We start from the raw sequence: 26,042 nt of genomic DNA on the forward strand, positions 1-26,042 counted from the left end.
AGTTCCTTTTCTACCAACCTGATTTTCCCAACCCACCTGCATATTGAAGTCCCACATGATTATTGTAATATTGCCTTTCTTATCTTCCTTTTGCCTTTTCTATCTTCTGATTTATTTTCTGTCTCCACATCCTGACCTGCGAGGGGGCCTTAGTAACTTCCATCAGGGTATTTTTTTTTCCTTGCGATTTCTCAATTCTATGCCATATGACCCTATATTGCTTATTGCTATCCATTAAGTTCATTTCTTACTAATAATGCAACCCTGCCCCCCTCTGCCCATCTGCCTGCCCTTTCGAAAGGGCACATATCCTTGGCTATTTAGATCCCAGCCCTGATCCCTGTGATGCCCAATACATTGTAATCGGCAATTTCTATGTGTTCAACAACTTATTTACCTTGTTGCGTGTACTGCGCACATTTAGGTACAATACCCTGAGTCATGCGTTGACCAGCCCCCTTCTCATAGATGTCCCCTTTTTTGCTATGCCTGAAGTTGGATTCTTGCTGCTTTTTATACTCTATTCTATTACTTCTTCTGGAAACTTTACTGACCTCTCCTGAGAGCTCAGCCCCTTTTAATTTGTTTAAAGTCCTCATCATTAACCTGCACTCTCAACTTCTCCTTTAACTTTGGTTTCCTAATTTTACATACAGCTGAACCCCACTCCCCTTATTTAGTTACGCAATTCGCCAGGACTCCGCGAAGACCTCCCATCAGAACAGCTCCCTCCTTTCCCAATGCCAATGTCCAATGAATTCAAACCCATTTCTCTCACACCAACCTTTGAGCCCCGCATTTACCTCAATAACCTTATTGACCCTGTGCCAATTAAACAATCATGCCATGTGGATTTTGTTTATTGTCACGTGTACTGAGGTACAGTGAAAAGTAATTTTCTGCAGGAAGCTCAATAGATCATTTAAGTACATGAAAGTAAAAGAAAATACATAATAGGGTATACCGCCCTATTATGGTGGGAGGAGTCTTTCCCCAGGCAGTGGGAGGTGTAGATGGAGTCAATGGATGGGAGGCAGGTTTGTGTGATGGACTGGGCTGTGTTCACGACTCCCTGAAGTTTCTTGCAGTCTTGGACCGAGCATAGAACATACAACAGTACAGCACAGAACAGGCCCTTCGGCCCTCGATGTTGTGCCGAGCAATGATCACCCTACTTAAACCCACGTAACCCGTATACCCGTAACCCAACAATCCCCCCATTAACCTTACACTACGGGCAATTTAGCATGGCCAATCCACCTAACCCGCACATCTTTGGACTGTGGGAGGAAACCGGAGCACCCGGAGGAAACCCACGCACACACGGGGAGGACGTGCAGACTCCACACAGACAGTGACCCAGCCGGGAATCGAACCTGGGACCCTGGAGCTGTGAAGCATTGATGCTAACCATCAACCATACAAGCAGTTGCCATACAAGGCTGTGATGCAGCCAGATAGGATGCTTTTTATGGTACATCTGTAAAAGTTGGTAATAGTTAATGTGGACATGCCGAATTGCCTTTGTTTCCTGAGGAAGTATAGGTGCTGTTGTGCTTTCTTGGTGGTAACGTTGAAGTGGATGGACCAGGACAGATTTTTGGAGATGTGTACTCTTGGGAATTTGAAACTGCTAACCATCTCCACCTCGGCCCCGTTGATGCTGGCAGTACTTTGCTTCCTGAAGTCAATGACCAGCTCTTTAGTTTTGCTAGTATTGAGGGATAGATTTTTGTCGCTGCACCACTCCTTTAGCTTCTCTATCTCCCTCCTATATTCTGACTCATCGTTATTTGGCCGAAGTCACATCGGCGTTGATCAGAGGGAGAGAGAGAGATCACCGAGTGCCGGTGGGTGGGGGGGGGGGGAGATCACAGAGTGCGAGTGCTGGTGGGTTGGGGGGAGAGGGAGAGAGAGAGATCACAGAGTGGGGGGGGGGGAGGGGGGAGGAGAGAGATCAAAGAGTGCCGGTGGGTGGGGGGGGGGGAGATCAGAGTGCGAGTGCTGGTGGGTTGGGGGGGAGAGGGAGAGATCACAGACTGCGGGTGGCGGTGGGTTGGGGGGAGAGGGAAAGATCACAGAGTGTGGGTGCCGGTGGGTTGGGGGGGGGGCCTCTTTTGTGTAGTCATGCCGGGAGGCGTTGATTACGTCGCCCAACGTCAGCAGGTGACGCCGACATGAATGGCATAACGCCGCTGCTGGCCCATTCGGGCCCAGAGAATACGCAATGTTTCGCGGGGCCTGCCGCTGGAGTCATCAGCGCCGTTTTTGCCCAAACTCTAGGCCTGAGGCTCCTGCAATCCTACCTCCCAGATCCCGCTTCCTGCCACCTTCGCAGCCACAACTTCCTGTCCCTGACCGCAGGCTTAATTCAAGTTAGTTAGTCTGAGATATGTGACTGCCTGCTGAAAAACTGTGTCTGGGTACTCTTTTTAAATCTCTGTTCCGTCTCTCAGCTCCTGCTCTTTTTAAATCTCCGCTCTGACTCTTGGCTGCTGCTCTTTTTAAATCTCGGCTCTGGCTCTCGGCTCTGGCTCTCGGCTCCCGCTCTTTTTAAAACTCCGCTCTGACTCTCGGCTCCCGCTCTTTTTAAATCCCCACTCTGACTCTCGGCAGAGAAGGCAACAAACCAGGTGAAATGAAGGAAGCTCCTTGCGTAAAAATATTGCGCACCTGAAAGTACCTAAATAGATTACTTCTCGGAAGCTGGAGCTTTTCTAGCAATATGTGTAAACGGGCAAACCTACCCTCCAGAAACATGTCTATAAACCTCTCCCACCCTCCCTCCCCCATGCTCTAAGCATCAAGCCAGGCGGTACAAATCTATGGTTTCTGCAAATCTAAACCAACAGAGACATGGGGCCCCAATTTAAAATGCTGCGTAAATTTATTCCAAATCTTCATAGTGGCTATCCCTGCACATTATCAATATTTGCCGCCCAGTAATGGTATAATAGGTTGGGTAATGCCAATGCCCCCCATGAGCAAACAACAAATTCCATAATTCTCAAGCACTTTAGTTCACCCCCCAGTCCTCCCCCGAACTGGGCTTCTGCCTCCGCGATCTATGAGCCCAGTCCAACTCGGGAGGGGTCGAGAAGACCCCCTCCCCCACCAACTTTCTGAACATCTTGGACATGTAGTTCATGGAGTTGGGAGCATCCAGGCCCTCTGGCAACCGACGTTCCTTAAATTTTGCCTTTAGCACGCCCCACTTCTCCACCAACACCGGCATCTTTGCCTCCAAGCAGACAATCAGCTCAGAGCACCGCCTCCACCTTCTGAATCGTCTCTCCCACCGCCGTGTACCTCTATCCGCCGGTTCGTTTTGTCCAAGACCACCAGAATTGGGGCTAAAGCCCCCTCCACTGCCTTCTCCAAATTCTCGGTGATCACCTGCGGTGGCTGTTTAAATTCATCTGTCAAGATGCTAACCCAACTTCTCAATCGTCCACCGAGGGGCCACCATCTCAGCAGACAATGCTGCTATGCCCCACCCCACTACAACCACCACTGAGGATCGAGGAACCTTTGATTCCGACGTTCCCATGCCCGATTTCTGCTTTGAACTATTTCTACCAGCCATTAATCGAGCGAGAGGGTCTTGATCAATCAAATTACATCAAATTCCTCCAAAACATCGCTCCTAAACAAGGCAAAAAGGGCTGAAAACCTAGTACCCTGGTGAGAGCCACTGCATGTGCGACTGTTCGCCACTTCACCACCACCTAAAGTCCCCTGGATGGCAGAAATTGAGGACAGTTTTGAATTTGAGGGTGATGCCTGAACCATTGAATAACCTGCCTAATTCCGAGACTATTTGTCTGGGATTGCACGTGAAGAACAGTCATTTGGGTGAATTATTGGAGGGTGATTAGCACCTGTGCAGCATTTCGACCTAGTGAGGAGTCAACATCTTCAGGAAAGCATTGGAGGAATGTTGTTAATTTTACAACTGCTGTAACTGAGTGAGTGCTTGAAATAGTTTACATAATGGAATAAGCTGAAGCAGGTCCAGCACTTGGTTAATTAGACACACAGCCCAGAGCTTTAAACAAGTGAGGCTTATTCACCACATCAGTTCTGTCTTTAAGTGCAGTAATCAACAAGATGCTAACAGGGATTACACTCTATTACTAAACTAATTTCCTGTCGTCTTTCCTTACAGGCTGGGGGCCATTCCTGATTAAGAGCAAGTTTTAAAAAAAGGCTTCCATTATAGAGTACCCAAATTTTTTTTCCCCAAATTAAGGGGCAATTTAGCGTGACCAATCCACCTATCCTGTACATCTTTGGGTTGTACGGTTGAGACACGCAGACACTGGGAAACTGTGCAAAATCCGTACGGACAGTGACCGGGGGTCGGGAGTGAACTCGGGTCCTCGGTGCCGTGAGGCAACAGTGATAACCACTGTGCCACCGTGCTGCCCTAAGAGCGCGTTTTTAAGCTATAGTATCTTCCTTTGTCATTCTGACATTTTACATATAAGATACATGTTATAATTGTAATGCTTTGCCCCTTAATTGGAAAAAAAATAATTGTGTACTCTAAATTTAAAAAATAATAATTTTAACTCTACTGTTGGTCCAAAACTTTTAAAAGCTTGTGGCACACATACCATCTCTCTCGTACTTTGTTACATTGATGAATAGGTGATTACAGATCTTTTCATGAAGACGGTATAATCTTGCTGTGTAATTTTGTGGAAAGTGTAGATTGGTTAAAGTTAACAAATGCAAATAGCACCTAATGGTTATGAAGAGCAAACATTATTCAGTAATGTCTTGCTGCCATCTAGTGACAGCTGAATGGCCTCATTGATTTGATATGCTCAATGTACTGTTAAAGATTACTGATCGAGTTTAAGATGATGAAACATTCTTTTCTGAATTAATTGTAATTCCTGTCAACTTCACAGCCAACACTTGATGATGAAGAAGGATGGAAAAAGTTCTGTCTTGGACAAAAATTGTACTTGGGTTCATCTGTATTACCAATCATGAATGAGCCCGATAACCCAGGCATTGACTATGTTCAGGTGAATATTTTTATTATATAAATAGCACAATGTGAAATCGGCTGCTTGATCAGTGGTGATTGGTATCAAGTAAATCTTTGTGTTGTATTGAATAAATTAGATTTCTTTTATACTTGGACTTGATAAAAAAAAAATTTTGAGGCTTAGCAATATTTTTGCACTGTTTTCAGTTTCATTCAAATCCAGTATCTTACCTTTTTCTGTCACACAAATGTTATGTGGCCACATCAAACTTGCAGGGTAAGAGGGGGTGTGGCAAAGTTAAGGTCTCCTTTTTCAAGCTTGCTCTATGTTGCACACAAAGGTACATTACTGAGAACTGTAGAAATTGATGCTTTGTTGTGACGTTTTCTGTTCCCATATGCTTTTGAATCAATAAGTAACAAAGTTAGAATTCAACAAAGTACAGATAGTTAGGGCTTCAAACCCACTTTTAGGAAACTTTCTTTAATTTCAATTTTAACCTGACTTTGTGATGATTCAAATATTTAATCCCCAACTGATTAATAGAATGAGGAAAATTATTATTATGATTAGAATTTGTACTGGGGCAGCACCGTGATGCAGTGGTTAGCATTGCTGCCTCACGACGCCAAGGACCTGGGTTTGATCCCGGTCCTGGATCACTGTCCGTGTGGAGTTTGCACATTCTCCCCATGTTTGCATGGGTCTCACCCCAGGCTAGGTGAATTGGCCACGTTAAATTGCTCCTTAATTGGAAAAAAAGAACTGATGTACTCATAAATTAAAAATAAATAGTAACGGGTGCTAGTTCAGTTACATCTATTAGTAATCTTGACACCAATCTTGTGCTAATTGTCATTTATAGGGATGCATTTCTAGCCAGATTCATAGATATTTTGTCATCGGGGACAAAGTATTGACCTAAAGATCAACAAAACAAAACCCTCATGACATCAATCACTACCCTCAGAAATAATTAAAACAATATGATCATTTGCTATCTAATCGCAAGTTTTTACCTCAACTGCCCAATGCCATAATAGCCAGTGGTACTGAGTAATAACAATTAACTAGTTTTATTGGGTTATGATGGGTCTTAGGAAAGCAAGAGGTAGACTGAACTATTGGAAGGCATGCTACTGAAGCTTTGGTGAATTAATTGATTAATTGAACATCTGGCGTCAGTAAAATTTGAGCCTTTCAGCAAATACAAATTACTGGTGCCAGCTGCTGATGTATTTGTTTTATGGCTGCAAGATAAGGATGCATATCAAAAGTAGAAGAGTGACACTTGGATGCTCTTCATGTGTTGCATGGCGAGTATATACTGCCAATGTAGTAGCAGGTCTGTTGTCAAATGACCCTCATCCAGATTTGGCAATCACAAGCCGCCGTGCTTATTCATCAGTGCAAGTGCAGACGCTTTCAAATTCAATGTGTGGGTCTGGAACATTTGTTATGACAGATGCTAAGCGCTAGTACCGAAAGGAGCCAGGATAATGTGACTGTCAAAGGAAATAAAATAAAGCTGTGCATGCCATAGTAAAAAGCAGCAATTTAAGCTGCAAAGTAGCTCCCAGTTTTTGGCAAAAGATTGTAAAACATGGAAGTAAATTGTAATTTTGAGTACAAATCGGAGATGAAAAAATTGTTTAAGAAACTTGGTTTCACTACTCTCTTTCCTCAAGGGTGAGGGGGTTGGGTAATTTTTACTGACGCGTGGTACGCATGGGGAAGCATTGCGTCCGATTGGAATCCCAAGATCATTTCTGGGTTTCACCCAAGTGGGTTTGAAGACAGGAGGGCAGCTATTGTATGAGTAATTTAAATATTCTAACGGATCATTATGGTTTTAACCAAGCATTCTGGCTTTAATAGCCTGTGCATCTAATTCCTGAGCTTTCAGCAGCTCACCAGTGTCAACCAGGTGAGTGTACAACAAGGAATGCTTCTTCAGTGGAACTGACAGACTGGGAAGTTTTTGATCATTGAAATGGAAAAGCTCCAGTCAAGGCCAGGTGAGAGTCTTTTCCAACACTCCTTTCTCGGAGAGTGCTTTCACTGCTTGAATGTGATTGCAAACTTCTTGGAAGTTTCATCCACTTTCAGTTGCACTTCCCTGATATCAGCCTTCGCAGTGATATGGCTCTCCTTTGCGCCTCTGATAAAGAACAAGTTGTCTTCTCCTCAGCTACATGGTGCTTCACAGGGCAAAAGGGATGGGCACAGTTCCAAGGAGGCAAGACCTGAAACACAAGGAGCGGGATTCTCCGCCGGCGGGATGCTCTGTTTTGCTGGCGCCCGGGGTTTCCCGACGGCATTGGGCTGCCCCACAATGGGAAACCCCATTGACCCGCCAGTGTAACGGAGAATCCCACCAGCGGGTCGAGGCAGAAATGTGGCGGGGCGGAGAATCCAGCCCAAGATCTCCAGAAAATTAATTCTCTCAACATGTGAGCATAAGGAGGCTCAGGCTTTCACAATATGTCGCTACTGACATCCACAGCCTCCTAAAACAAGATCTCATTCCCAATTACGCAAGTGGGCACATATATCTAGTGCCTATCAAGGTGGCTGTCACTGGTGGACCATCGCCCCTCCTTCATCACCACAGAGTCTGCTTGCCCCTGATGTGTGCTCTCTTATGGAAGGAGAGAAGGCAGAGTTATGTTAGAAATGGCTAGGGGGTGAACATTTGGAGGGTGAATGTGAGGCATGGGTGCGAGAGACAAATGGGATCAGGATACTGGCTGTTCACAAGGGTGTGCGGTATCTAGAAAAAGAGAAATGAGTGGAGCTGCAAGATGTGTTCAGCAGAGAAGTAGCTGAATGTTGGAAAGTCAACTGTCACACCATTCAGATGTCATACGAGTGACCTGGAGCGTCTTAGTGCACTGTCTCTTGGTTGTAGGGACCACACTTCTGATGCTGACTTCTTCGGTCTCTGCCATGCACTGTTGCTTAGCTGGAGAAGCTGTCTGCTAAATCCCATCCTTGAGAACGCTCACCTCGCTGCAGTCTCTCAGATCTCACAGCAGAAACTCCCAAGTAGACTCTTCCCAAGTTTCCTCTCCATTCCTGTGTTGCAGCAGCTTCAAAAATCCATATGCACTAAGGCCATTCTGAACATGTCAGTGTACTAGTTGAGTAGCAATTCTTCCTTTTGACAGATTCAGCTCATCAGCCCACCTGTCATCTGATTAGCATCTCCCCTCTGGGTTTCCTGGCTAATGACAAGGTTCCGTTAACAATCCACAGTGTAGCCTATTATATATCACATTAAATTCCTGACACTTTACAGGTCTCATTCTTTTGGCAGGAACCATCGTTTGTAAATTCTGGACCTTGTGCAGATCTTCATCAGTTCTTCTGCTGGGATCTGTGAAAACTTATTTCTGGTGTTTAGCAGTTGTGCAAGAATGTAACTGACATTTGTATCTCTGCTTTTGGCTTTGGACGCACAAATGCTTTTGGAATTTTCCATTAGCATCATTTAGATTTCTCCTTTCCTTTTGAGAATTAGTCCAAAATCAAATGAATGCAACGAGTTGCTATAAATATTTGGTCTATTTTGCAGGTGGGATTTCCTCCTTTGTTGAGTATTGTCAGCAGAATGAGTCAGGTAAGTGCAGATTTTATTTTTTCTTTGCTTTTAAACAGTAAGCGAATGCTGATTTTATAAGAACTTTAGACCCAAAGACACCAGTTCTGACCTACAGTCTCAAGATCACAGAATCTTAAAATGTTAGTGTCTCTGAGCTGCAAGTACAACCAAATCTCAGACGTTTCTAAACCAAGGTATACATAAACTCTGACCTTTGAACTTATGCATGCTTAAAATGATTAAACCCTGTGGCCTTGAAGAAATCCTGTTGCAGCTGAGCAGAATATTGCATTCTTCTTTGGTATGAAACCTCATTCTTTCTAAAACAGGACATCGTATGAGCAATACCATAGGAGATAGGCTAGTAATATGTTTTAAAAGTTACATTAGAGCACACAGGTTGTACAATGGATGCCCTATTTTATAGGTGCAAAATAATGTGGGTGGCGCAGTGGTTAGCACTGCTGCCTCACGGTGCCGTGGTCCCTGGTTCGTTCCCAGCCCAGGGTCACTGTCCGTGTGGAGTTTACACATTCTCCCCATGCGTGGGTCTCACCCCCACAACGCAAAAGATGTGCAGGGTAGGTGGATTGGCCATGCCTAATTGCCCCTTAATTGGAAAAAAAAATTGGATACTCTAAATTTATAAAGAAAAAATAAAATAGGTGCTAAATAATTTTAAAATACCGAATGCTTCCAAGCTGCAATCACGCCTCACTTTCTAATCGACCAAACAACAATTAAATTCGAATATGCCCTGAGCTTTGCTGACCAATATACTGACCTAAAGAACACAATTGCACCTTATCAAAGCAATATTTTCTGCATTACATCATTGGATTGTACTATAAATCACCTAGCGGCAGGCCTGCTGTGTTTGGGACAGCAAATGACCATGCAATCACAGCTGGGTATGGTGAGGGAGTGGGGAAGAGATGGAGATTACAGATATATGGGAGAAATGGAGAATAGGGGCGCGGTTGTCTGGTTGTTGCAGATTTACTTGGCGCACAGTGGGGAAACACTTTCTCTTGGCCCACAAGCAGAGTTAGTAAAACACTTAACGTTTTGGATCTAGCAGCGAACTGGAAACCCCTTTCTGGAGGTGTTGCATCCAAAGTGCTGAAAAAGAACTGAGGCATGATGTCACATTTAGTTACTATTATTCCTAACCCTAAACCTGCCCTGGTTAAGCCAGATATAGGTGCATTTGCAGCTGGACCACTTTGAATAAATACTCTCCTGCCTGTCCTGAGGCATGGTTAAAACTCCTCCTTGGGTAGAACTGGGGGGGGGGGGGGGGGGGGGAGAGAGAGAGAGGAATAGATGTGTACCCTCAATGGACCTCTAGGGTGAGGTTAAATAGACACGGTAGCACTCTGGTTAGCACTATTGCTTCACAGCATCAGGGATCCGGTTTTGATTCCCGGCTTGGTCACTGTCTGTGCAGAGTCTGCACGTTCTCTCCCTGTCTGTGTGGGTTTACTCCGGGTTCTCCGGTTTCCTCCCACAAGTCCAGAAAGACTTGCTTGTTAGGTGAATTGTACATTCTGAATTCTCCCTCATTGTACCCGAACAGGCGTCGTAGTGTGGGGACTAGGCGATTTTCACAGTAACTTCATTGCAGTGATAATGAAGCCTGTTTGTGACACTAATAACAATTATTATTATGAATACCTAGAGGTTCAACATTACATAAAGCTCGGAAAATACAAATGTAGGCAGAGTGTGCGTTTTGGGTTTTTTGAATAAGTGCAAGGAGTACAAAAGTGAAGAAGCATGATGTATGCAGGAATTTCATATATATTGTCTTCTGTGCAGTAGTGGTGAAAAGCCTGGGTTAGTGTGTGTATGGGACTGCTGGAGTATTTTTTTTAAATCCTGGTTTAAGAGACGGGTAGACACTGGGGCTACAGAAGGGATAATTAAAGTAAAAGTAAGATCATGATTCATTCCAAGCATGTATATTGTTTACCTGAATAGAGCTAATTGATATTTGTTTATAGAAAGAAGTTTCCCTGGGGAGCAGATAATTAGAGACTTTGGGTGCAATCTCCCAGCCACGCTGCACCCAAAAGGCAGCAAGGCTGGTAGATGCCAGGAGATCCCTCTTCCAGGATCTACCTGGCTCACCACCCCCCGCAAAATCTAATGCAATGCATACTGAATCCCACCTATTATAGGTGGGATCACAAATTTGCATATCTGGACATTAGAGTGAGACAGCTAGTGTCACTCAAATATGCTCTCCCCTGAACTACCTAAAGCTTTGGGATCTTATCCTTTCACCTTGGAGATGTCAGGCAAGTGTTGTTCAGTGCTCATCCCCACAATCTGGGACCAGATGCAATAGCATTTGTGGGAGTCTTTCTGGGGCTCTGTGGCCCCCAGGTGCTTGCCCTCTGACACTGCTGGTGCCACCAGGGCACCCTGGCACTGGCACCTGCCAAGGTGCCTGGGTGGCACTGCTGGCTGGCAGGAGTACTGCCAGTGTGCTAGGCCAGCAGTGCCAAGGTGCCAGGTTGGCATTTTTCCTCTGGCCGAGATCGGGCCTGGGGTTGCCTTGTGCGTGTGAGGTGGGGGAGCCAAAGGATTCTCTTATAACTGAGTTTTGGAGGGTTTCGGGGGTCGCGACATGGGGTGGAGAGATCGGGACGCCATTTATCTCTTCCTGCATTGAGAGATTTGGCAAGCAGAGCTCTTCAGTACAGGAAATGGGACTAAGTTCGATTTTAGTGGAGCGTTCCTCGTTGAGGCACCTGAGTCCCAATAGGTAGCACGGTGTTTCTCGGCACTGCGAGTGCTGGGAAACACCTGGCTAAAGGCGCTCACAGGAATTGAACCCGCACTGTTTTTAACTGTATTTAAGTGTCTTTTCACCTGAGATGGGTTTGGTTGGTTGGAAAAGATGGCAGGTAGGAGTTAGTGTTTTGTTTTATTGTTAAGCATCGTTTAACTAGTAATTGAAAGCTATTTTATGTAAAATGTTAAAGTTAGTTTAATCCTATGTTAGGATTAAAGATTGTTTTAATTTACTATATCCCTATTTGTATGTGAAATCACTCTGGAGCGAAGTATCCTTTCCTCACAGTCTTACAAATTAAGTAAAATACTGGGGTTTCTGTCTGGTATCCTAGCAACTGTTGGGTTTTGGTCAGGGGTTGTAATAAGAAGTAATTTAAAATTTGTATGAGACAGTTATTAAACCACAATTTCTGCGATTCTGTACATACTAATGTCCAAAGATGTGGAGATTGGGTTAAGGGGTTACTGGGATTGGGTGGAGTGCTCTTTCAAAGGGCCTGTGCAGACACGATGGGCTGAATGGCCTCCTGTAGGGATTCTATAGCACTGTAGGGATTCTTTGATTCTATTTAGAAAGGGCATTAAAGCCATAGAAATGCATCAGTATACCACGGAATGGAAACTATAATTGGTGCGAGGAGAGATTTAAGATTGTGGGTGTATTTCAGCTGGAGCAGAACAGTCTAAGGATATTTAATTGCAGTTTGTAAATTATCAATTTGATTGGGTGGTTAATGCAGAACTATTTATTACCTAGTTAGGGAGACGCTACCACCATTTAGCAACTTTATAAATTGAGTGGCAGGTTAGGCGACTTTCTTTAGGCCGAGATTTTGGAATGTGCATTGTTTGCACTCATAAGAACATAAGAACTAGGAGCAGGAGTAGGCCATCTGGCCCCTCGAGCCTGCTCCGTCATTCAATGAGATCATGACTGATCTTTTGTGGACTCAGCTCCACTTTCCGGCCCAAACACCAAGCCCTTACTCCCTTTATTCTTCAAAAAACTATCTTATCTTAAAAACATTTAATGAAGGAGCCTCAACTGCTTCACTAGGCAAGGAATTGCATAGATTCACAACCCTTTGGGTGAAGAAGTTCCTCCTAAGCTCAGTCCTAAATCTACTTCCCCTTATTTTGAGGCTACGCCCCCTCGTTCTACTTTCATTCGCCAGTGGAAACAACCTACCCGCATCTATTCTATCTATTCCCTTCATAATTTTATATGTTTCTATAAGATTCCCCCCCCCCCCGCATTCTTCTAAATTCCAACAAGTACAGTCCCAGTCTACTCAACCTCTCCTCGTAATCCAACCCCTTCAGCTCTGGAATTAACCTAGTGAATCTCCTCTGCACCCCCTCCAGCGCCAGTACGTCCTTTCTCAGGTAAGGAGACCAAACCTGAATACAATACTCCAGGTGTGGCCTCACTAACACCGTATACAATTGCAGCATATCCTCCCTAGTATTAAACTCCATCCCTCCAGCAATGAAGGACAAAATTCCATTTGCCTTCTTAATCACCTATTGCACCTGTAAACCAACTTTTTGCGACTCATGCACGAGCACACCCAGGTCTCTACGCAGAAGCATGTTTCATTATTTTTTCATTTAAATAATAATCCCTTTTGTTATTCCTACCAAAATGGATAACCTCACATTTGTCAACATTGTATTCCACCTGCCAGACTCTAGCCCATTCACTTAACCTATCCAAATCCCTCTGTAGACTTCCGGTATCCTCTGCACTTTTTGCTTTACTACTCATCTTCGTGTCGTCTGCAAACTTGGGCACATTGCATTTGGTCCCCAGCTCCAAATCATCTATGTAAATTGTGAACCCAACACTGATCCCTGAGGGACACCACTAGCTGCTGATTGCCAACCAGAGAAACACCCATTAATCCCTACTCTTTGCTTGCTATTAATGAACCAATCTGCTATCCATGCTACTACTTTACCCTTAATGCCATGCATCTTTATCTTACGCAGCAACCTTTTGTGTGGCACCTTGTCAAAAGCTTTCTGGAAATCCAGATGTACATTGGCTCCCCATTATATACCGCACTGGTAATGTCCTCAAAAAATTCCACTAAACTAGTTAGGCACAACCTGCCCTTTATGAACCCATGCTGCGTCTGCCCAATGGGACAATTTCCATCTAGATGCCTCGCTATTTCTTCCTTGATGATAGATTCCAGCATCTTCCCTATTACCGAAGTTAAGCTAACTGGCCTATAATTACGTGCTTTCTACTTACCTCCTTTTTTAAACAGTGGTGTCACCGTTTGCTAATTTCCAATCCGCCAGGACCATCCCAGAGTCTAGTGAATTTTCGTAAATTATCACTAGTGCATTTGCAATTTCCTTAGCCATCTCTTTTAGCACTCTAGGGTGCATTCCATCAGAGCCAGGAGACTTGTCTATCTTTAGCCCCATTAGCTTGCCCATCATTACCTCCTTAGTGATAACAATCATCTCAAGGTCCTCACCTGTCATAGCCTAATTTCCATCAGTCACTGGCATGTTATTTGTGTCTTCCACTGTGAAGACCGACCCAAAAAACCGGTTCAATTTCTCAGCCATTTCCTCATCTCCCGTTATTAAATCACCCTTCTCATCCTCTAAAGGACCAATATTTACCTTAGCCACTCTTTTCGTTTTATATATTTGTAGAAACTTTTACTATCTGTTTTTATATTCTGAGCAAGTTTACTCTCGTAATCTATCTTACTCTTTATAGCATTTTTAGTAGCTTTCTGTTGCCCCCTAAAGATTTCCCAGTCCTCTAATCTCCCACTAATCTTTGCCACTTTGTATGCTTTTTCCTTCAATATGATACTCTCCCTTATTTCCTTTGATATCCATGGTCGATGTACCCTCTTTCTACTATCCTTCCTTTTTGTTGGAAAATCGCTTGGAAGGGTCTCCACTGTTCCTCGACTGTTTCACCATAATGTCTTTGCTCCCAGTCTACCTTAGCTAGCTCTTCTGTATTTTAAATTCCACCATATTGTGATCGCTCCTTCCGAGAGGATCCCTAACTGTGAGATCATTAATCAGTCCTGTCTCATTACACAGGACCAGATCTAGGACTGCTTGTTCTCTCGTAGGTTCCATTACATACTGTTCTAGGAAACTCATGGGATGTTGATGTGGCAGGCACGGCCAGGGTTTATTGTCCTTGAAGAGATGGTCGTGAATCCTCCTTGAACCTCTGCAAGCGCTGTGGTAACAGTGCTCCATAAATGCTGTTGGGTAGGGGGGTCAAATATTTCACCCCCCTTCGATGAATGAGCTGGTTTAACACAGTGGGCTAAATAGCTAGCTTGTAAAGCAAACCCAGGCAGGCAGGTGGGTTCAATTCCCATACCAGCCTCCCCGAACAGGCGCCGGAATGTGCCGACTAGGGGCTTTTCACAGTAACTTAATTTGATGCCTACTTGTGACAATAAGCGTTTTCATTCATTTAATTCATATAATGCCAAATTAAGATGGCTTGTGACTCGGAGGGAAATTTGCAGCTGGTGGTGTCCTGCTGCCCTTGTCTTTCTTGCGGGTAGATTTTGCAGGTTTAGGAGGTTCTGTCAGAAGCCTTTGGCGATTTGCGAGTGCATCACAGGACAAGTCGATAAGATGCTTAAGAAGGCACATGGAATATGTCCCTCTATTAGCTGAGGTATAGAATGCAAGAGCAGGAGAATCTAAGAGCAGGGAGGTTATGCTGGAGTTGTATAAAACGCTAGTAAGACCACAAATTGAGTACTGCTTGCAGTGCTGGTCAGCTCGTGTAATTGCACTTGAGAGGGTAAAGAAGAGATTTGAGGATGTTGCTAGGATTGAACAATTCCAGCTATTAGGAAAGATTTGTGTTCCTTGGAACAGGACAAGGTTGAGGGGAAGAACCTATTTCTTTTAGCGGGATGGTCAGTGACAAGGGGACATAGGTTTAAAGTGATTGATAGAAGGATTAAGGGACAAATGAGGAGTCAGGAGATCAGTCATTTGCTGCAAAATACCCACCTCCGAACTGCTCTTATGGTCGCAACATTTGTATAGCAGACCTAATTACATTTCAGGTTAGTGGAGGTTAAAAATGAAATGAAAATCGCTTATTGTCGCGAGTAGGCTTCAATGAAGTTGCTGTGAAAAGTCCCGATCCGCCACATTCCGGCGCCTGTTCGGGGAGGCTGGTACGGGAATTGGACCATGCTGCTGGCCTGCCTTGGTCTGCTTTAAAAGCCAGCGATTTAGCCCAGTGTGCCAACAATTGTAATACCATTGAATGTCACGGGGCGGTGATTCAACGTTCCTTCTTGGTCAATCATTATCTGGCCTTTATATTTCATGAATGTTACTTGCCAATTAACAGCTCAAACATGAATGTTTCCAGGTCTTGCTTCATGTGGAAATTGTCTGCTTCCTTAACTGAGTAATTGCAAAAGGAGCCAAGCACATTTTTAATTTGTTTATGGGATGTTGGCATTCAATAGTCTTGTCCTCATTTATTTTATTTTTCATCAATTTCTTTGTTCTTAACAAATATATATTATAATTACAACAATGAGTTATAAGTTGTGATGGGGACATAAGGAGGCTACATGGGTTAAGGGAGTGGGTAGAGATCTGACAAATGGAGGAAAATGTGAAATGGTCCATTTTGGCAGGGAGAATAAAAAAATAATCACATTATCTAACTAGTGAGAGGTGCAGAATCCTGAGATTTAGGGGCATCTGGATGACCTAGTGCATGAATCGCAAGGCTAATATGCAGGCACAGCAAGTAATTAGGAAAGCTAATAGAATGTTATTTATTGTAAGAGAAATTGAATAAAGAAGTTGAGTGGTTATGCTTCAGTTGTGCAGGAAACTGGTGAGACCACATCTGGAGTACTGTGCACAGTATTGGTCTCCTTGTTTCTTCATTTTCGCCAACCACTCGCTAATGAGTTTGATTGTCCACCTAAGAAACTCCATGTTACTGGTCATGGGTTCTGTGGGGTCTTGCATGGCTGATGAGGCCGGTCCCAGAACCACATCTTTGACCACACATTTGGCAGGTCTTTCCTGGAGGTGGGATCAGTCCTTGGATTCTAGATCGCTGTGTATCTTTCTCAGGCTCCTTTTCCAGGTCTCCTGTTGCCCTTCTCGAAGAATTGTGTTCCTTCATAGAATCCCTACGTCCAGAAGGAAGTCAGTTGGCCTATTGAGCCGATACCGATGCTCTGAATGAGCACCCCACCAACGCCCACTCCCCACCCTATTTCCATAACCCCACCCAACCTTTTGGACACTAGGGGCAATTCAGCATGGCCAATCCATCTAATCCATCTAATTCAGCATGGCCAATCCCGCAAATCTTTGGACTGTGGGAGGAAACTAGAGCATCCGGAGGAAACAGACACGAGGAGAACATACAAACCCCACACAGTCACCCAAAGCTGGATCTGAACCTGGGCACATGGCGTTGTGAGGCAGCAGCGCTAACTACTGTGCCACGTGCCGCCCAATCAGGGGATTCCTCCAAATAGGACTCTTCTGAGCAAAGGTCTTCCAGGCGTTAACATCTATGTTGTATTTTTTGAGCACAGGTAAGAAGTCTTACAACACCAAGTTCAAGTCCCAACAGGTTTGTTTCACATCATTAGCTTTCGGAGCACTGCTCCTTCCTCGTGTGAATGAAGAGTTAGGTTTCAGAAACTTGTATATAGACAAGATCAAAGATGTAAGACGATACTTTGAATACGGGCATTTGCAGGTAATTAAATCTTTACAGATCCAGAGAGAGTGGTAACCCCAGATTAAAGAGGTGTGAATTGTCTCAAGCCAGCACAATTGGTAGGATTTTTCAAGCCCAGGCCAGATGGTGGGGGGGTAAATGTAATGCAACATGAATCCAAGGTCCCGGTTGAGGCCGAACTCCTGTGTGCGGAACTTGGCTACGCGTTTCTGCTCGGCGATTCTGCATTGTCGCGCATCCTGAAGGCTGCCTTGGAGAATGCTTACCCGAAGATCAGAGGCTGAATGCCCTTGACTGCCAAAGTGTTCCCCAACTGGAAGGGAACATTCCTGCCTGGCGATTGTCATGCGATGTCCGTTCATCCATTGTCACAGCGTCTGCATGGTCTCGCCAATGTACCACGCTTTGGGACATCCTTTCCTGCAGCGTATAAGGTAGACAACGTTGGCCGAGTCACACGAGTATGTACTGCATACCTGGTGGGTGGTGTTCTGACGTGTAATGGTGGTACCCATGTTGATGATCTGGCACATCTTGCAGAGATTGCCATGGCAGGGTTATGTGGTGCCGTGGTCGCTATTCTGAAGGCTGAACTACCCTTCAGGACACTGATATTAGTACTCCTGTCCTCCCAGCTGATGCAGAGAATCTGTCTCCGACAGCATTGATGTACCTCTCCATAACTTGAGGTGGCATCTGTACATAGTCCGAGTTTCTGAGCCATATAGAAGAAATGGGAGGACAATTGGCTTGCACACGAGGATTTTTGTGTGTCAGATATCAAATTTGGCAAAGACTCACATCGAAAGGAAACACTTGCGGATTGGATATAATGTTGGATCTCTGCATCCTGCCCTGCCAGATATTGCAAAACCAATTCCAGGAATCCTGGGGTTTCCTCTCCTCTCCGCCATTTGCTCTTCGGGTGTCTTGCAGCACAGCGACTTCAATGTTGAAGTGCTTGAATTCAAGGGCGGGACATAGTTTACAAACGTGGGTATGCTGGTGCACATCAGCAGACACATGGTCCTTGACAGAGGGTGGGTTGTGTCCCAGTGGCGAGGCAACATCGAAGACTGGGGACCTCACAACTGTTGCAGCTTTCATCTGCCATCACAGCCGTTGATACCATCACACACACACACACCCAGGTGTCCTGATTTAAGGAAAGATGTTATTGCATTAGAACCAGTTCAGAGAATGTTTACTAGATTGTGCCAGAATGGGCAGGATATCTTATGAGGGAAGATTGGACAGGCTAGGCTTGAAGTATACAAGACCCTGACAGAACTTGACAGGGTGGATGTGGAAAGGATGTTTCCTCTTGTGGGAGAATCGCGAACTAGGATCACTTTAAAAATAAGAGGTCGACCATTTAAGACCAAGATGAGAATTCTTTTTCTCCGGGTAGACAGTCTTTGGAACTCCCTTCTGCAAAAGGTATTGGAAGCAGAGTCTTTGAATGTTTATAGAGCAGAAATAGATAGGTTCTTGACCATCAAGAGAGTGAACGATTTTTGGGGATAGGCAGGAGGGGACAGCCAAATCAGCCATGATCTTATTGAATGGTGGAGCAGGCTTTCAGTGCCAAGTAGCCTGCTCCTCATAACTCGTATGTAATATGTCAGTACTTTAATTCAATCTTCATTACACTAATCCCTATCAAACACACAATATGCAAATACAAAAAAATATAGAACCCAAATACCTGAATACTAGAATACTTCCAGTGTTCTTGCAATATTCTAATAAAAATACAGTTTCACTTCAGGGTGAGGTAGCGGATCTGAATTATATACAATAAATATATCTTCAGACTTTGCACAAGTACCACTATGGAGACATTTTTCATTTAATAAATTGTCCCAATTTGCAAAGAGATTTTTTTGCCGAGAGTTTTAATCCATTACTCCTCTATTCTAAAAGTAGTTAGTAGCTGAGGTATCAATCCATAGGTGGGTGTATTGGCTCCACTAATTTATTATTCCAGTGGCTTTTTTTTGCACTGCACTGTAGGTATTCAATGATTAAGCTGTTTTATCAAATTGAATCACAATAGCTGACACTCACACGCCCCTCAAACTGTTTTTTTCAATAAGTAGAGGCAATTTGCCTGTCTTATCCCATTTCCTAATTTGGGATTATTGAAGCACCCACATGTTACCTCTGCATAGACAAGTTAATAAAGCTGTTTCAGTGCTGCACCAGAATTGGCTTTTGATTCATATGGGTAAGAAGTCTGTGTGACTGTAGAGATGCAATAGCCAAGCAACTAAACAATGCTTTATTTTTTGAGGAAAACTTAAATGAATACATCATTAACATATATAAAGTTCCCCAGTGATATTTCAGGTTAAATTAATTAGTGTGTAAATATTGCAAGAGATTTGGGGATCTTTCTCATGAATGGAAAACTCTCTTATCTTTACCAGCCAAGGTTCATTTCATTGTACTGGTTTCTCACTGAATGTGTTGGCTTATACTAACTGAAAGTCCAACCAGTATCTAACAACATTTCATCAGTGGTGTTTCCATTGCTCAGAAGAGTAATAGCCAACATCATGTGATTTCTTAATGTGATAAATATGCTTAATCAGTTGCCAGCTTTAACATGTAGTTGAAAAATGTCAGTTTTGTTAAATCTCTTACAAGATACCATATAGAGTGCACAAGTGCTCCTTGTATCGCATTCAGCTTCAGTTGCTTGTTTCTGTTCTATTCATGTCTGCAAAACTATTCATAATTTGTTTTTTTTCTCTTTTCCAGCCCACTGTATTTAACACCCTGGAATATCTAATTATCTGGTTTGGAGATAAAAAGTTATATCCAGAATTAGTAAGTGATTGTGTGCCTCTGATCGAGTTAGTTCTTCTTTTGAACAGATTGGAAACATTTGTTCGGTATATTGTTTTGTTGGAAATGAGCATAAATCATGGAGGTATATAATTTTCTTGCTTGCCTAGCAATGAATGCAATGCAGCATCTGCAAAGGCTACCATCCATCTATTAATTAATCAAAAACTTAATTGTATGTTTTAGAAAAAATTTAAGTTAAGGATAAGGAAAGGCCTTTTGGTACACCCAAATTATTTTTGTATCCAACTGCATTTTGACTTCCCTAATGTCTGACTCTACTGATTTACCTAGTAGATTATTCCAAATACTCTCATATTTTGAGTAAAAATATATTTTCTTATTTTTAAATACTGTGTACTAACTTTTTATATTAAAAAAAATAAAAAAATTTCGAGTACCCAAATATTTTTTTTTCTAATTAAGGGTCAATTTAGCATGGCAAATCCACCGAACCTGCACATCTTTGAGTTGTGGGGGTGAAACCCATGCAGACACGGGGAGAATGTGCACACTCCACAAGGACAGTGACCCAGGGCTGGGATTCAAACCCGGGTCCTCAGCGCCGCAGTCCCAGTGCTAACCACTGTGCCACCGTGCTGCCTTACTGTGTACTAACTTAACTGTCATCTGACTGAGTTTACCTTGATCTAATATTCTGAGTTCACAGTCGCGAGATTTGCCAGCATGATAACATGATTGACATGAGCTACAAGGAAAATCTAAAACAATAAGGACTGTATAGTTAATCTAAGTTGAGGAGGATTTTATAGAGGTCTTCAAAATGGTAAAAGGCATAAACAAGGTTTTTTCACAGTTGATAAATTGAAGTCGGCTGTCTATGATCTCAATAAGAACTTGCCACATAAAATTGTAAATATTTGCAGAGTTATTGGAGTGTGGTAAGTAAGCTTTGCCACAAGCAGTGATTGATGCTAAATTGATTATAATAGTTAATAAGGGATTGGATCATAAATTAAAGAAAGTTACTGTAGGAGAATTTGGGGAGAAAGCAGAAACATTGAATGAGTTCGGTGAGAAATCAAAATCTTGTGCCAATTTTGCTCCACTGCATCTAGATGAGATTGCAGTTTTTTCCACACGTTGGGTCCTAACACTGGCAAAAATCTGAGTGGGCAGTACCCCGGCATCATTGTGAAGAGTGTGGTTAGATCTCTCTGTGACGACCACCTGGTTGGATTCTGGAGTTTAGGAGCCGTTAATCTTTCTCAACTTGTTGCTTTCCCCGAACTAACTACAATGTACCAACGCCCCATTTAATGCCAGAATTGTACAGCATACTCAATCCACTTTATGAAGCCTCAACATAACCCCAGTTCTATGTATCCCAGCATTTTATTTTATATGTTTATGTTGCGTTACACTTGAACATTATAAAAATGTATGTAGGTTTCTGTGTCAGTGCTGTGTTTCAATTTTCCTAGGGCAGATGGTTATATGCATTGTTAGCCTGCATAGAGAAGCCATTGCTACCTGAGGCTCATTCTCTTATTCGACAACTGGCTAGAAGATGTTCAGTGGTTCGTGCTAAGCTAGTAAGTATGTGTTTTGCCTGATTTTTTTAATGGTTTTTTTCGATAATGAACCTCATTCTCCTTGCTCCATTTCATTGTTGAAATACATAGAACATACAGTGCAGAAGGAGGCCATTCCTCCCATCGAGTCTGCACCGACCACTTAAGCCCTCACTTCCACCCTATCCCTATAACCCAATGACCCCTCCTAACCTTTTTTGATCACTAAGGGCAATTTATCATGGCCAATCCACCTAACTTGCACGTCTTTGGACTGTGGGAGGAAACCGGAGCACCCGGAAGAAACCCATGCAGACATTGGGAGAACGTGCAGACTCCGCACAGACAGTGACCCAGCAGGGAATCGAACCTGGGACCCTGAAGCTATGAAGCCACAGTGCTAACAATACTGCCCATAATACATATATTTAATGTGGGGCTAGATTTAACAGCAAAGTTTCTAAGTGTCATTTTGGGCGGATTTGGCAGGGTGTTTCCCACCGACTTTTTGGGTGAGATCCACACCTGTATTTACCCATACTTAAGTCACTTTTTTGTGCCTTGGGTAGTTTCTCCCCGGTCCAGCCCACACTTAGAAAAGTTCTCAGCAGTGGGAAGTTGAACTCACTGGTGAGACCGGCTCCTCTGAGATTAGGCCGCCATTTTGAAAGGGCGCCCCAATCTCTAAGGGAGCTGGAGGGTTCCCTACAATCCTTCAACAAAGGGCAATGTTACCTCCTGAACGCATGGGTATTACCCCCCCCCCCCCCCCCCCCCCCTCCAAGTGAGGACACTCCACTATGGAGTCACTGAGGGCCCTCCCTTTTCGAGCCTCCCCACTCCTCACATCACCTCCAACCTCCCCCACCCATCATCACTACCACCACCAAAGCTTTAGGAGGCCCCCTCATACCCACCCCTGGCAGTGCCATCCAGGCACCTTGGAAGTGCCAGGATGGCAATGCCATAGTGCCAAACTGGCAATGCCCAGGTGTCTGAGGAAAACCCAGGGTGCCACCTTGCCCTGTCCCTGACCACCCTGATTTCCAATGGCCTAAGAGAACCCCCCCACACCCTCCGGTGCCGTTATGCCTGGTCCACATGCTAACGGCGCCCACATAATCTCTTGCTAAGGAGTTGGTTAGTTCCCAGGAGGCCGATACAATGAACTTGCTAATGAGATGTCGATTGCTCTTAATTGGTCTCGCCACGTCTGGGCAGGATCCAGAACCGCCAACGAGGGCGGGCTGGTTTGATTGTAAACCGATTCGAGCCTGGCATAGATTTCAGATTTCTGCCTCCTCCACAATTTAAGTGCCGTGCCCGGATCAACAACAGGCGCAACATGGCCATTAAACTACGCCCATGGTCACGTGGAACAGTATCCGATTTATGCACAAGTAATGTTTCTCCATCTTGCAAGGCCAAAAATGCACTTACTGCAGTTAATTACGAGGTGTATAATTGCAGGTGCGAGTTGACATTGCATTACTCCAGGGCACAGTAGATAGGAGCTTCAGTGCATTATGTCACTGTGCTGTCTTGCAGTAGAGATCAGAAAAATCTGGATATTGTTACTTCGTCCCCTTATGGCAAAGTAGGTATGTGGCAGCAGTGCAACAAATGAGATTGATGCAGCAGATTCTGCAAAGAGTAAAATAACTAGAATGTATCTCTTTACGAGGTTCTGATAATGGTACAATAATGATAAATAGGAAGTCAGAACTTTTGAACCTTTTTTATCCAAGCCCTTTTTTATTTTTGCACGTTTTCTCTCTTCCCTGAAGTTGTTTGTTCCTATTTGCAGTGTATTTTCAATTGTTAACCTCCCAAGTGGCTGTTCCTTTTGTATGAAACCAGACAATGTGCATCAATAGTTTTTATGACTGCTGGAGTATTACAACTGAGCCTGAGCCAATCTTCAACAATGTCTGCTGTCATGTTTCCAACAGCAATCCGGATTACTTGGATTACTTCTTGCTCAAAACCATGAATACAGAGTTCTATTTATAGTGTCTTACTGCCATTCTAAGATCACGTGACAGACTGCAGATGAGGGATTGAACCTGGTGCTTTCCTCTCCTGTATGAATCAGCTGCTGCTGCCTTAACCACCGCTAAGCCATTTGCAGTCCATTGTTCATTCTTCAAAATTGTTTTCATTGCCTACTTTAGAAAGATAAAGGATGCTGCAATGATTGTTCCTTCTTGAAAGTACTACAGACATTTTATATTTCTGCACAGAGGCAGTAAACTATTCTGTCAATTTTGTATATTGTAAACATATAGGTACTGCTTCTCCTGAACCCTAATGGTTTCAGAAAAAAAATCAAATGGCCTTTGTTCAATGGTTTGCTTTATCACCTTTGCTTACAGTGATGATAATATTGCATATTTCATGAATTCTTGATGGCTTGTCACAAACCTGACAAAAAGGCTATTGTCTCCATCTAAAAAAAGAAAGATGCAGTTGTGTATGTAGAATGGTGGATGGAAGATCTTGACAACTACCAAAATAATAGAACAAATGACCGTGTGCTGGACAGTTGCATTTTGTATTCTGAGATGAATAGCAGGGAAGAGCTGGAAGTTTATCCTGCCTTTTATTTTAAAGCCACTGTCTTTTGCCTATCTGGTCTTCCATCTGTACAACCAAGAAAGGTGGTTGTTCTAGCCATCAGTCTTCACCATAGAAAATTCAAATGATCAGTCCTCACTCACAGACATACATACAGCATATATAATCTTTATTAGTGTCACAAGTAGGCTTACATTAACAATGCAATGAAGTTACTGTGAAAATCCCCTGGTCGCCACACTTTGTTGCCTGTTCGGGTACACTGAGGGAGAATTCAGAATGTCCAATGTTTAACTTTGTACATTATAAATATCCCAGTGTGTCCTTTCTCACCAAAATCCTTCCTAAATACCTGCTAAAGAACCAGTTTTCACTACCTTTTTCTTCTAGGAAAGTCCAGAAGATACAGAATTGTCAGCAGTGAATTTGCTGATTTGTTTAGTTGCCAGGTATTTAACAACTTTCTTTTAACTTCATCTCTGCATGCTTGTGAGTTTGTCAAATTGGAAAGTCTTGCCCCTTATCTGAGGAGTATCTTCCATCCATATCAAGATGTACTAGCAGCATTATTTAACTTTGTCAGTATTTGTAATCTTTTCTATTCTATTCATTTTTTTAATATTGCAATCATTCCGTTTATGTTTCAGTGATTAAATATAAAGTATAAATGAAGATAATCATGTTCAACAAAGGTGGGGAAAGAGGAAACTGGGAACTCTAGGCCTGACAGTAATAGGGAAATACCAGAATCTCTGATTTAAGGACATGGTAACAGGGCAACTGGAAAATCACAAAATGCTAGACAAAATCAATATGGTCTTCTGAAAAGGAAATCTTATTTGACAAATCTGTTGGAGCTTTTTTCAGGTATAATCAGAGAGGTCGTGAGAGAGAATCTGGGGATGTAGTACATTTGGTTTACCATAAGTTATTTGAAACAAGAAGTTGTTACTTAGGATAAAAGCAAATTACTGCGGATTCTGGAATCTGAAACCAAAAGAGAAAATGCTGGAAAATCTCAGCAGGTCTGGCAGCATCTGGAAGGAGAGAAAATAGCTAACCTTTCGAGTCCAGATGACCCTTGTTACATAAGGTTGAGGATAATATATTAGCATGGATTAAGATTGGTAAATAGACAGAAAATAGAGCATAGAAATAAACAGGTAGTTTCAGAATGGCGAGGAGTAATTAGTGAAATCAATACGGTTCAGTGCTTGGATCTTGGTTAATTACAGTCTCTATGAAAAATAATCTGAGAGGAGAATGTAACACAATACTGTATAGATTGGTTAAGTGATTGGACAAGTAGGTCGTGCGTGATGTAAAATGTGGGGAAATGTGAAATTATTATGTTTATGAACAATGATGCCAAAGGCTTGTGAAACAGTGCAGGTAGTCAAAGTTTTCTTTCCCAAACTGAACGCTGCAAAACAGTGAAGCCAGAAATGAACTCAAGAAGTTACAGTGAAGCGGAAGTTATAAATTAGTTTAGGCCCTTTCTGGATTAATTTGTATGGGAGAAATGGCCAATCTTATTTGTAATGAACTGTGATATATAATAGGGAATTTCTTTTCAATAAGTAATTTTGCTAATGTCTCAATGTAATGTTATCTTTTAATTTTTAATTTTATTTCTTTTCAGGTATTTTGAACAGAGTGACCTCGCAGATAATGACTGATGTGGTTTACAGTCTGGACTAAGAATTCTAGCTATAATTTTCAACATTGTTTATTTTAGCACCTTTACTTTTTTTTTAATCGAGACTTTTTTTTCTGGCACAAACTTAATGTCTTTAATTTTTTTGAGGATATTAAACCATCTTGCAGGAGAATATTTAGGTCTGTGAGATGAAATGAATTAAAGATTAAAACCTAATTGTGTCAAGTAGCTTTGTTTTAAATAAATCATTTGACTATTATTGAAA

At 43.0% G+C, this 26,042-nt stretch overlaps 1 protein-coding gene across 3 annotated transcripts in view; it reads left to right on the forward strand.

Annotated features, from left to right (window-relative positions):
* The window catches only part of gemin2 (gem (nuclear organelle) associated protein 2), a 51,702-nt gene extending 25,660 nt beyond the window's left edge, over positions 1-26,042 (forward strand). For all 3 annotated transcript variants that reach the window (XM_038780386.1, XM_038780378.1, XM_038780397.1), the window contains exons 6-11: positions 4,920-5,039; positions 8,581-8,625; positions 19,919-19,987; positions 21,451-21,561; positions 24,508-24,566; positions 25,760-26,042. In XM_038780386.1, coding sequence (XP_038636314.1) covers positions 4,920-5,039; positions 8,581-8,625; positions 19,919-19,987; positions 21,451-21,561; positions 24,508-24,566; positions 25,760-25,796 — 441 coding nt within the window. In that variant the 3' untranslated portion in view covers positions 25,797-26,042. The remainder of the gene's footprint in view (positions 1-4,919; positions 5,040-8,580; positions 8,626-19,918; positions 19,988-21,450; positions 21,562-24,507; positions 24,567-25,759) is intronic.

The sequence above is a fragment of the Scyliorhinus canicula genome, chromosome 2 (assembly GCF_902713615.1).
Source record: "Scyliorhinus canicula chromosome 2, sScyCan1.1, whole genome shotgun sequence".
NCBI lineage: Eukaryota > Metazoa > Chordata > Chondrichthyes > Carcharhiniformes > Scyliorhinidae > Scyliorhinus > Scyliorhinus canicula.